The sequence below is a fragment of the Tamandua tetradactyla genome, chromosome 8 (genome assembly GCF_023851605.1).
Source record: "Tamandua tetradactyla isolate mTamTet1 chromosome 8, mTamTet1.pri, whole genome shotgun sequence".
NCBI lineage: Eukaryota > Metazoa > Chordata > Mammalia > Pilosa > Myrmecophagidae > Tamandua > Tamandua tetradactyla.
In genome coordinates, this window is record NC_135334.1 from 110,835,741 (window position 1) to 110,848,649 (window position 12,909).

General features: G+C 48.7%; 1 protein-coding gene across 3 annotated transcripts in view; it reads right to left on the bottom strand.

Moving 5' to 3' along the window:
* Positions 1-12,909, bottom strand: part of ELF5 (E74 like ETS transcription factor 5) — a 30,699-nt gene that overhangs the window by 4,384 nt on the left and 13,406 nt on the right. For all 3 annotated transcript variants that reach the window (XM_077114382.1, XM_077114380.1, XM_077114381.1), the window contains exons 3-4: positions 9,339-9,572; positions 6,223-6,273 (exon numbers count right to left, since the gene is read on the bottom strand). In XM_077114382.1, coding sequence (XP_076970497.1) covers positions 6,223-6,273; positions 9,339-9,572 — 285 coding nt within the window. The remainder of the gene's footprint in view (positions 1-6,222; positions 6,274-9,338; positions 9,573-12,909) is intronic.

The window sequence follows — 12,909 nt, forward strand, 5'->3', positions numbered from 1 at the left end:
CAGCAAAGGGATTTGTGTTTCCAGCTGTAGCCCCCCAGCACCTAGCACAGTGCCTGGCACATAGTAGGTGCTCAATATGTATTTAGTGGAATGAATGAAGGAATAATTGTGTTGTCAAGGGAAGGAACGATGTGGACTGTGTGTCCTGGGCATTGCACTGCTGCCCACCGTGGCAGCACTCACCCCTGGGCTTATTGTCCTGCAGTGGCTCCGTGTTGTGTCCAGGCTGAAGGCGGCCATGTTAGTTGGGCCTTTACCAACTGACCACACCCAGCTCTCCAGCCTTAGCTATTGCTGCTCCACAACTTCTCCCCTTTCTCCACTTCTTTCCTTCTCTTGGGCAAGATGGTCCCAATGGAACCAGTGCTCCCACTGGGGCTTGGCTTTCTCCTGCCTCAGAGCCTTTGCACAGACTTTCTCCTCCCTCATTTCCATCCAGCCAACTCACACTCTCACAAGGTCTCTTCAGAAAGCCTTCTCTGAACTGACGGTCTGGCCAGCGCCCTTCTCTGCCCCATAGCACCTGTATGTTGCCAGGGATTGCAGCACTGGTCCCACTCTACTGTAAAGATTTATCTTGCTTTGTTTTCTCCTCCACAGACAGCTGATCATTATGGAACATTTACTAAATGTCAAGTTCTCATTAAGCACATCAAAATACAGTATCTTGTTACAACTCTCTGTGTGTGTTACGTTCTACTATTATTAGGATGAAATTGAAGGCCAGAGTTTAAGAATTTCATTTAAAGTGATGGAGGCAGGACTTGAACCCAAAATGGCCACATTGCAAAGCCAATACTCATAATTACTACTCTATACTGCCTTTCACAGCAGGTGCTCAACAGACATTTAACAAATGAATCAATAATATTATTATTAGCTAAGATTTATCAAACATTTACATTGCAAGGCATGCACTCAATCTCACCAATGTTTGATGTATGCTTATTATTATGCCCATTTTACATATAAGAAAACAGAAGCATAGTGAGGTTAGGTAGCAGTTCATTCGTGCATTCGTTCATATTTATTAAGCCACAGTATGCCACCCTGTTCTAGAGCAGGAAACAAAACCAAACCTCTACTCTCAAGAAAGTACATCCAAGCAGGTAGGAATAGTTAACGAACAAACACATAACATTGCAGTTGATGATAAATGTTATGGAGAACAGTAAAGCAGAGTGGGAGGAGAAAGAGTGAGGGTAGTGAAGTTGCTGTTTTTAAATAGCACAAATAGGAAAGGCCTCTCTGATGAAGAGATCCCTGAAGCAGGAAAGGAGTGAGCCTGGAGGATGTGTGGGGAAAGGCTGTTCAGATCATGTGCCTGGCCAGTGGCAGAGATGAAATCTGCTTCCACGCACCCTGCCCTCTGTGTCTTCACTGCTAATACGGCAGTGTTTTGGCCCACGGGGATAAATGGTGTTCTGGATGCATGCCTTTGAATTCTGGGATCCTTAGGCTGCTTCTCGGCCCTTTCATGTTAGAACCAGGAACTGCACTGACTTGGAAAAACAGGCCCGTGCATGCACGCAGGTGTGTGCAACCACAAATGAACGGCCAGGTGAAATCAGCTGAGAACAGAGGTCGGCCCCAGGTGGAGAGAGGTGACCCCAGAGAAGATGGGCTAACAGTGGCTGATCGTGATCAGGTATTTTGCCCTTTTGCCTGAGTGAATGCCACGCTACACTGTGTCACCTGCACAGCCGACTTATCTTTCTTTCGTTAATCTCTTAAGAAGAGAGAAAACAAGTGGAGTCCTAAAGATAAACAGAGTTGAATGATTAACCTGTGAACAGACAGTAAGCTTTCACTGAAATGCTAAAATGGAATGAAGTGGTGGCAAAGGAGACTGCCTTTTAAGCTTTGTAATTCCTTCCATGGGTCTTGGATGAAAGCTATTTGGCCTGAAAGGAGGAGCAGGGAATAGGCTGGTGGGGAGTGGGGTTATGGGAGGGGAGTTCTCAGAGTGGGTTGCTTTATCTGTTCCCAGCTTTGGGGTGGTGGCTTTGACTAGATTTCCTTGCTTGGCTCGTGGCGGTGGTGGGGGGGGACAGAAGGGACAGAAATTATCACTTGGGCGTCAGTGTTGAGCCAGTGCCCAAATTAGACGGCCTGCCACAGCTGGCTGGAGGCTCCAGCCATATCCCGAACTCACTAAATCTCTGCCGGTGCCCGTGGTGCGTCTCTGGGGGCTGGGGGCTGCCTTCCCCCCGTCTCACGATGTCCTCACCTCGAATGTGTCTCTGCAGCCAGGCCAGGCCTGGGGTGGGGTGAGTGGGGTCACAGCCCCAGGCTCTCTGTTGCCTGTGATATTTGGAGACCTTTGATTGGCCTAGAGAACAAACACCTTTAAAACATGGCCAAAGGCTCTGGTCTCAGTTGTTGATCAAAATCATGATCTTCTGGACACCGGGGGCCTGATAGGGGCACACTTTCCAAAACAAGCTCCCAGGGTCCCCTTCCTGGCACTGGTGGCCCAGCTGCAGAGCCTACACACCCGGGCCAGGATGGAGCGGAGAAGCGCTGAGGTCGAGAGCATGGACAGCCCAGCAGGGAACCCAGGGCTGCGGCACTGGTGTTCGGTCTTGGTCTCCATTGGCATTTCTGTGGTGGAGGTGTGTATGGGAGATGGATGGAGAGAAGAGAAGAAGTGGGAAGGGGCTGGGTTGCTTCACTTGGACCAGTTTTGACAGTTTTTTTTTTTTTTTAGCTCAAATTGGACTTAGGCACCATAGGCAGGCACTCAGTTGCAAATGATCCTTGTTTCGGAATCATTTTGGAGCTGGGTCCAGATCTAGAGGAGCCTCCAGGCCTTGGCCTTCATCTGAGTGGGCAATTGAGTGGACAGGAGGGTCTGGGAGTGGTGTGCCTGTGTGCACATGCGTATATGTGTGCAGCCCAAGGTTCAAGAGCACAGCTTTGGAGAAGATGAGTTGAAATCTCAGCTCTGTGCTTACTCTCAAGTTCTGTACCCCTCTAAGCTTCAGGTTTCCCCAGATGCAAATGCGGATAACAATACTACTTAATGGAGCTATGATGAGTATTAATGATTTAATGTATGCACAGTACTTGGCACCATACCTGGAACACAGTAAGTGCTTAATAGAGGTAATGAGAGCTCTTAATTTCCATCAAACACCAAATGGGAATATTGCTTGAAGCTCCAGGGTGCCACATTGTTTTCGATTTGATTGGCAGGTCTTGGCCTTTGGCTGGTTTCTCATTTCTGGGTCATGGAGGTTCTGAGTCTATAGAAATCATCTGTTTGACTCTGGATCATAGGCACAGTGACTCCATGTCCTGGTTTTTCTAGAATGGGCTCATTATATAATTTATCAATCTGCTGTCTTCATACCTAACCTGTGTCCATTGAACCACACACTAGGGCTTCCATTTTTGGGAACGCGTGGTCACCAGATCTGTGGGTGTGCCAGAGATGGGCCTCAGGCGCCCACTGAGAAGGCTATGATGTCCTGGAGCCACTGGCTATGGGAACTGAAATATGGCAGAGCCCATGGGGTTCTCCTTCAGGTGGACGCATCACACTTCTCAACCTTGAATTCAGTCTAGAAACTGCCTCCCTCAGCTGTGGCAGACTGGGCAGTGCCCCCATGGCCTAAGGCAGCCACTGTGGGTAGAGGTTTGTCTGTATGACTGCGTGCTTCAGAGACGCCAGTTCTGCCTCCACCTGGTCCAGGACGCCATCATTACTCTCCCGAGGAAGTAGCCTCCTGGTTAGACAGGGATCTTCTTAAATGAAAAGGGAGCTTACTGTCTCCATGCATAAAGCCTTCCAGCGGCTTCCCTGTGTACTCAGAACGCAACACAAACTCTGCTGTGCAGGACCTGCCCTTACCCGCTCCCACTCCTCCCTCTGGGGCTGCTTCACCTTCACTGTCCAACTTCCTGTAATGACAGAAATCTGAGCGGTGCACTATGGCAGCCACCAGACATGTGTGGCTCCTGTACACTTGAAATGTGGCTCATGTGATGGAAGAATTTTCTTTTATTTTTTTTGGCCTGGGCAGGCACTGGGAATTGAACCCGGGTCTCTGGCATGGTAGGCAAGAACTCTGACTGCTGAACCACCGTGGCCCACCCTTGAATTTTAATTTTATTAAATTTTCATTAATTTAAATAGCCACACATGGCTAGTGGCTACTGTATCAGACACCGCAGCTCCATACCCTCCGGCCTTCTTTTGGTTCTTGCTCAAAGACCCGAGTTTGTTCCCACCACAGGCCCTTTGCATCTGCCATTCCTTATTGCCTTTTCTTCCATTTCTTTTCCTGGCGAGTTTCTGCTTATGCTTTAGGCCTGATGGAAATCTCTCTTCCTCCAAGAAGTCTTTCCTGGTTCCCCAGACAAATTGTGGTTTTTCCTCCATCACAAAGCATCCTGCCGTTTTTTCTTTGTAATATCATCATAATTTGTATTTGCATATTTATTATGTGATTAATCGTTTCATGTTTCTCTCCCTCACTTGCTCTGTGACAGCAGGATATAAGTCGTCTCATCACTGCAGCCACCAAACCTAGCTCTGGGCCTGGTACATTGCAGGTGTTCAATAAATGCTTGTTGAATGAATGAATGAATGCATGAGGAAAGAAAGAAATGGGTGAGGGGAGCAAAAGGTTAAGGGCTCTTAACCATCTGCCACCTTCTGACCATGTCACTGATAACCTTCAAGCCTTACTTCCTAAAAGGAGTCTGGGGGTGGTTCTTGCCCCATAGTGTCATTGGGAAGATTATTTTAGGCAATGTTTGTAAAGATTTTAGCATAGGGCTTGGCTCATAGTTAGCACTCAATAAATGCTAGCTTCGCTTATTATTATTATTATTGGTATTATTATTATAGCACTGCATCTAATTGGAGCTAGTTATATAGTCAGGTAACACCAACTTCCAAAGAACTAAGGGGCAGAACATCTCTTCCTAGCTTATCTTCCTTATGCACAAGGAAAGCAGGCTGGTGAGCGATTCCCATTTACGGGAGGTGAAGATAGTGACACCTGGAGAAAAGGTTGGTCAGGCCAAACTCACCACTGCTTAGAGACTAAAAGCAAATGCTGTGCCTCTTCCACCCTGCCGGGGATTAAGCCTGTGGACACAGATGCAGTAATGGCCCCTGTGCCTGGATGGGCTCAATTCTTCCAGGGGCTTTGCCGGCTCTGGGCTGGGTGGTGAAAGCTGGCTTCCCATCCCCCAGGCTGCCGTGCATGCCTCAGAAGGGATTTCCCAGAGCACTGAAAAAGGGAGGCGATGCTGTGCCCATGGGCCAGGGGTTAGGGTGCCTCAGAGCAGGCAGCGCTGCTTGTGGAGGGTTAGCTGGTCTGCAGGACAAGGGACACCTGCTTAAATCCGCGGGATGTGACTCATGGGCCTGGCTATTCCTGTACTAAAACTCCAGACAATAAAATCTATCATGAGCCCCCAAACCTGAATTCTCAATTTTTCAGTTGGGACTTTATTTTAAAGCAAGCAAAGAGAAATCCTAAGAAACAATCCCTCTGTCGCTGCCTTTCAGGCTTGCACCACTCAGAAGCCCTTAGAGATCACCACCTACCTGCCCCCTCTTTGCAGATGCATAAGCTGAAGTCGTTGGAGGGAAGAGGTCTGCCCAGGACCTATGTCCTCCTGGGCCCTAGGTCAGGACCTTTGCATAGGACCTCAAAACAATTAGCAACAATAATAATCATCTTTTAAAAATAAAAGCTATAAAGTTCCCTAAACCACCTCAGTTGACAGAAGTGAAACAGTAAAGATTAATATTCAGGCCATTTGAGATCACTGATCCTCTTAGAATTACAAATTTGACCTGCTTAGGGAGCTCAGATTCTTCAGAAATATTATCAATTACTATCATTAGTAATTTTTATTATTTTTAAGAGTGGCTGGCATTTTGGGGGGCATCTACACTGCTGGCATGTGCCAGCCACTTTGGATGCTTCTCATCACAACCTGGCAAGGGTCACCCCATTTTATACACAGGGAAACTGAGTCATGGAGAGGCTACGTAACCCATAAAGCCAGGGTGTGGCCTCAGACCTGTTGGATTTACAAAGCCCCTTTCTTGCTCTTTCTACCACAAGTATCTGTGCTGTCTTCTCCAGAGTCTCTGATTGTTTCAGTTGATCAACCTTTTAGTGCGGCCCTAAAAGAATGATCAAACCCACCTCCCCCAACAGCCTTGACGTAATCTTGGGCAGTTTGGTTACTTACAGTCTTTGATGGCGGCTTTGGTCTCTTCGGTGTCATTAAAAAAGGAGTAACCTGAGAAAGAGAAAGAAATCCACCAGTCATGCCATGCAGTGCTGATTTTCTCTGTCAGGCCAAGAGAGAATGTGCTGGGGAGAAGGGGGATGCCTGTCCCTGAGGAGGGGTCGCCTCATCTCAGAAGGAACCGTGGAGACCACAGGGCCTTCATGGGGCCACCTTGAAGTCACACCTGAGAGCTGACAATCTCCTCGTTTTCAAAGGCCACCTGGAGAGAGCTCCTGCAGCTTCACATCACACAGCTCTATGGAGTCACTGGGTGGGCAGTGGGGAGTGAGCCTGGGCCCAGGACCCTGCAGCTGGCTTCTGAGCTGGGCTGACCACTGACCCTGAGCAGCCTCAGCCTGGTCACTTGGTCTCTGGGCTCGATTTCCTGTCTGGTACCAAGAGACAAAATGACTGCTAAGCTCCCCAGCAGCTCTATGGGCTGTGATTTGGAAGCTTACCATGTGCTGGTCAAAGGGGAAAACAGACAAAGGGGCCACCAGGACTGCAAAACCCTATACGAGGAGCTGGAAGGCTGTGCCAGGGCTTTGTTTCCTCCCCTGAAGAATGAAGTGGGCCGGGGTTGACACAGGAGTTTCAGATTGTGTGTCCCCCAGTAGTGGCACGAGCCAAAGGACATCTGTCTCCTACCTTGCTACCCAACACGGGACTAGTTTATATTTTACCAGGGAGATGGCAGCAGGGGGCATTTGTGATTGTGTGCCACCTTCTGGTGGGTTCTGGTCAGCCGTAGCACCCTAGTACACTGTGTCCCAGGGCTTTCAGAGAGCAGGAAGGGGCAGAAGGGACCTGCCCTCTTCCCCTGTGGAGGCCGCTGTGTACCTCTGCCCTTCCTGCTGATCTCTCCTTGCAGCTCCCAGGGTCCATGCTTTCAGCCCTTAAATCCTACTGTGCCAGACCAGCACGCGGGCCCTAGAATTCCTGCTAGCTCCCCCTGTCCACATGCACTTATTTTGGGTCCTATTCTGCCAGAGCCCTGATTGGTGGGGCAATATAAGGCCGGAACTGGGGAAGTTACGTCCAAACAGACACTCTCATGAGAATGGAAGGTGGCTTTAGTAATAATTACTCCAGCATCACAAGTGAAAACAGGGTGTGTCCGGGGCAAACTGGGGAGTACTGTAACTTTGTCTGCTCTCGAGGGACCTTAAAAGTGGGATTCAGGGGCGGGCCATGGTGGCTCAGCAGGCAAGAATGCTTGCCTGCCATGCCAGAGGACCTGGGTTTGATTCCTGGTGCCTGCCCATGTTAAAAAAAAAAAAAAAAAAGTGGGATTCAGATGGCGTAGGTGAGCAGAGTAGAGAGTTTTACTGCTCAAAACAGTGTCCCCTCGGCCCTACTAGAGTGCCTGGAGTTTTACCATTGGAGATGGCATTGTGGTTCCAGGGATTCCTTAGAATAAGAAGAGGCAACTTATGGCCTATTTAAAAACAGCTGGTTTTAGGCTTAGTCAGTCTTACACAGAGCCCTGAGGTATTGGGATTATTGTGTTCTTTTTAATGTAACAATTGCTGAGGAAAGGAGGTGCCCATGATGGGAGACCCTAGCACAGGGGCTACTTTGAGGCCTGGAAACTAGTCCTGCCCTCTGGCCATTCGACCAAAGCAATGGCGCCGAGCTCAATGCCTGTGTGATGGAACACTTCCATTCCTGCAGCCCTGGGATCCCACTGTGGGGCCATTCCCTGTGCAGGTGGGGAAGGGAGCTCGGAGCTCAGCCTCCCTGAGCTGCCCCCTTTCAAGGGAGTGTCCACTATGGAGAAGGGCTGTGGGCCCAGGCCACTGCTTTCAGCTCATGGCTGGTCACTGTCACCATGCACAATCAAACAGAGGCTGGACAGCAACCGGTCTGCCCCTTCTTCACCCACATAGGGCCCGGCTTCCAGGGCACAAGCTGAGCACAACCTGAGGGCCACCGTCTTTAGCTTTCCCACCATGGGCACTCGTAAGAAGGGAGGGAGGATCAAGTGAGAGGTGAGAGAACTGGAGACTGGAAGAGTCCTGGTGGTTCTCCGAGAGCCCACCCCAGGAATGCCCCCCGCTGTGTCCCTGCCAAGCGGGGGGCCATTTAGACCCACCATCGCGGGGGACTTCCCCCTCCTCTGTCTTCTGAAGTAGGCTTTCAGAGCAAAGATGCTGACTGTTCATACATTTTTTCTTAAAAATGAGCTGCAATTTGTTTATTCATCTTTTAAAATTTCTCCTTTTTGTTTATATTACTCATGATGAAAACAACGGCCATTGGGGAATATATCACTGAATTCCCTCAGGAAGCCTGTGGAGGTGTGTGTGGTTACCCTTGCCAGGACAACGCAAAGGAGGTCCTACAGGGTGAAGCCAGGTCCCATGGGCAGGAAGTGTGGGAGGCAGGGTCTGAAATGCAGGTTTTTCAGCTCTCAAACCCCTGCTCTGTTCAGACTTTCAGTGAATCCGACCTGTCTGCTATGTGACCTTGCATAAGTCACTCTGCCACTGGGGCCCCTCACCTCCTTTATCTGTAGTGTAGAACACAGATTCAGCTGTTCTCAGTTATCTTTCCTGGGTTTAAAAACTTGTTCATCAACATTCTACTCTACAGACACGTTGAAGAGTTAAAGCTATCGTGGCCACCTCCAGCCCATCTGATCCTTGACTACACTAGGTGGAATCTTCTGGAACAGGGGAGGGAAAAGACTGGTTACCCATGCAACCCCTTCTGCTAAAGAAGGGTCAAGTATAAATCTCTTTTTGTCCACCACTACTGGTCTCAAATCTTTCTGAAATGTTTAATTTTGTTCTTACCAGACCAGTTCCTGGGAAGTTCCTGACATGTGTTAATTTTTTTCTTTTCTTTTAAATAATATACTCAATTTGCATCCTTGTTACTTGCTCACGTTGAACTAAAACCTCTCAATTCCAGCATTTATGGGCTTCCAATTATTGAGAGGTTCTCGGGTCACTGAGAATCTGCTGTGTGAGTCACATGATAGTTTGAAAGGACTCACAAGGGAGGGCATTTGGTCTTGTACCCACCCCCACCCAGGGCCGGCCTCTGGCCTCAGCTCGGTGGACACTGACCTTGTGTGCGGATGTTCTGGAGGATGAAGTAGAGGTACTCCCCGCAGATGCCGGCAGCCTCAATGAACTCCTCCTGCGTCATGCTGCACAGCTGCAGGCCACTGATGTTGAAATGGCAGAAGGAGATGCAGTTGGCATCCAGCTTGTACTGGTCACAGCAGAACTGGAGCCATTCCCAGACGTGGCGTTTGGTCCAGTACTCGGGGTGGACGGACGTCCAGTAGGAGTCACAGCCTGCACCAGAGGAGAGAGGAGTGGGGGATGATGGCCCCTGAGGGAGCCTTTGGGTTGCCCCTCTGCAGGGGACACTGGTGACACTTACATCCTTGGCCCCTCAGGATCCCTTGTCCAATAAGCTGAAAGGGCCTCCGGCCCTGGGGAGTTCTGCAGAGGCCCAGGTCACCTTCTGTTACACAGAGAACACCAGAGGGGCTCCATCCTACGATGGACTTTGGGGACCAAGAAGGAACAAGAGGGGCAAAAACCCAGTCATGGGTTTTTGATGCTCAGAAAGAGGAGAGTTAGTGGAGAATGGAAGAAAGGTCGCTTCAGTTATTTGATTTTAAGTCCCTTTCCATTTGGACAAGGTTCTCAAACATTAACGCCTGTTTCCTCATCTGTAAAATGAGGAAAACATGTTCAACTCATGAGGCTAATGCATGTGGACTGCATCGCCCATTGAAAGCAATCAATTCAGTAGTTACCAAATGCCTACCATGTGCCAGGTACCATTTGAAGTCTGTTCAAATCCCTCCGGCTCTTATGGAAAGGTACCCAGCACTGGCTGTTGGTGTGATCACAGCTTCCCACCATCTTATGCCAAAGCCCAGAGACTGGCAGACCTTGGATAACCAAAGCAAGCTTCTCTCAGGGAAGAGGGGAAGGAGGAATTGGTTGTATTATTGTTGCTGTTTTTTTTGGTGAAATTCTGAGAAATTTCTATCTTTTAAGCCAGCACCCCTTCATTCCTAAAGAGGAATGTTATGCACTCAGACAGAGGTACATGGGTACTCAGCATGGTATCGCGCTGTCTGGGAGCTGGGAATTGGTTCTGCCTGGTCCAGGGGTAGAGATTGGGTCCTCAACAGCCCTGTCCCAATGTCAGGAGAAACAAAAAGAGTGGTAGACATAGGTTATGGAAAGGGTGCAGGTTCTTGAAATAATTCTTGCATCCACAGCTTCCTCCTTCATAAAATAGAGATAATAATAGCATTGATGTCATAGAGTTGTCTTGAGATATATATATATATATATCTATATAAGTGTATATATATATATATATATATATACACTTAAAATAGAGCCTGGAAGATTTTAATTCTATTATTAACATTACTGAACACTTATTGTGTGTGAAGCAACAAATTTGGTGCTAAGGATAAATGGTGACTAAGACAGATTTGGTTCCTGGCCCTCAGGCGGTGACAGATGAGGAACTGGAGGGTCATGGAGGAATTGCCCGAGACCCCACAGCCAGCATGTGGTGGAGCAGGGATCTGAACCCCAGTTTGAACTTGAAAGCCATTGCTCCTCTCATTCCATCACATTGGTCTTCAGAGGGTCAGGACAGAGAAGAGGTGAACATGGAGACAGAGGTGAAGGCAGAGGAGAGCTAGAGAGAACAAGAATCCCTGAGGAGAAAAGCAGAGAGGAGAATACAGCACATGTGCCTAGTTCAGGCTGAGAGGATGACAGAAAAGGTCACTCAAAAGTTGGGACTCCATTCCTTCTTACAACTGAATAGTATTTCATTGAAGTTGTGATGCATGTTGGACATGCAGCAACATGGATGAACCTTGAAGACATCCTGCTGAGTGAAATAAGCCAGACACAAAAGGGCAAAAACTGTATGATCTCACTGATATGAAAAAATTAGAATACACATAGTGTCAGAATCTAGCATAGAGGTTACTAGAGGAGGGGATGGGGTAGGGAATGGACATTTACCAAGATTCCTATTTGGAATGGTGGAAATTGTTTGGTAATGGATGGTGGTGATGGTAGCACAACATTGTGAGCATAATTAATAGTCCTGGAATAAATATCTGAATGTAGTTAAAAGGGGAAATGTAAGGTTGCATATACAGTAATAGAATAAGACTTTTAAAAAATCTATGGAACAACACCACACAAACAATGAACCCTAAGTTAAACCATGGACTGTTGTTAATGGTACAATTATCAAAATGTGCTTTCACCAATCATAACAAATGTTCTACACCGATGTAAGGTGTTAATGATGGGGTGGTATATGGGAATCCTGTATTTTATGCATAATTGCTCTGTAAACCCATAACATCTGTATTACTACTCCCCCTTTAAATGCTTTATTTGCTGCCACTGTCTTCAGCAGAGACGAGATGCCTCCAAGACCAGGGCCAAGGCAGGACCTGAGTTTTCTGCCCTGCCAGATGTCCGTGATCACCACGACCCACCGTGTGCCAACCATGGTGCCATGTGCCCTTAGCTATGTCTTCTCAGTTTCTCAGATCCTCCCAGCAATTCCCCAGTAGGTATGATCAGGCCATTTCACAAGCCAAGCTCCTCCTAACGCTCAGAGCCTTCCAGAAATCTGTCTTCCAACCAAGGAGTGGATTGAGGGGGAGGCATAGCTTCAACAATGGATTCATTTGCATTGATTTTTAAATTTTAAGTTGGAATTCTACATGCATATCAATCAAAAAGTTGATATTCTAACTGGCTGGTTGAGGCCGCTGCTGTGGTCTCTACCTTGAGGATAAGGAGAGTGAGGGGGCAGATGACACCAGAGGCCTCTCTACTTGCTCACTGGCCACTGGCTCCAGCCTGTGCTCTGGGCCCCTGGTGGCAGCTTTGGGACAAGCTGAGTCTCCTGGGAAAACAGGGCAGCCATTCCCTTGCCTGATCTGTGGTTTCATCTACTGATTTCTGGCTTGAGTAAACCCAGGGGGCCTTTGACTTTCCTGGAATTCTGATGAGAGATGGTTACAAGCCTTGACATTCTTCAGCCTCTGGCCTTGAGTTGGGCCCCGACCGAGATGGCTATCCAGCAGGCTGCGGCTGGAGGACACAAGTTATTCCTTTCCATGCAGAGGTTTCGCCAAGTTTCCGTTCCCCTCCCCGCTCCACTTTTACCCCCTCGTTATTTTCTTTGGAGGTTGAAGAGGGCCATATTGTTTCTGGAAGCCAACAGGACCTTAAGGATTCAGAGAAATGCCCGGGTGGGGAGTGGGCACTGACACAGGGAAGGTGTTGCTGGCACAGGGTCACTTCTCCTCACTCTCTCCTTTGAAGCTGGCCCACAGAGCAGGCTTTGTGTGCAGCTCCGGCCCCTGCAGGGAGGCCAGGAGCCAGAGCCAAGTGGTGGTATGCTCTGTTCATCAGGAAAGCCTTTCCCACAGGCCCCAAGAGCTGAAAACAAAATGGCTCCTCTCAGCTACAAGGAGAGTAAGGGAAGCCAGCGTCCGCGGAGCGCGTCTCGCTGTGGTGCGTTTCCCTGGCTCTGTCTGTTTTTGTGCTTCACAGCAACCCCACCAGAAGGAAGGCTGCAGAGGTGGGGCTGACAAGGCCTACCTCGGCCAGCCCCTCCTCA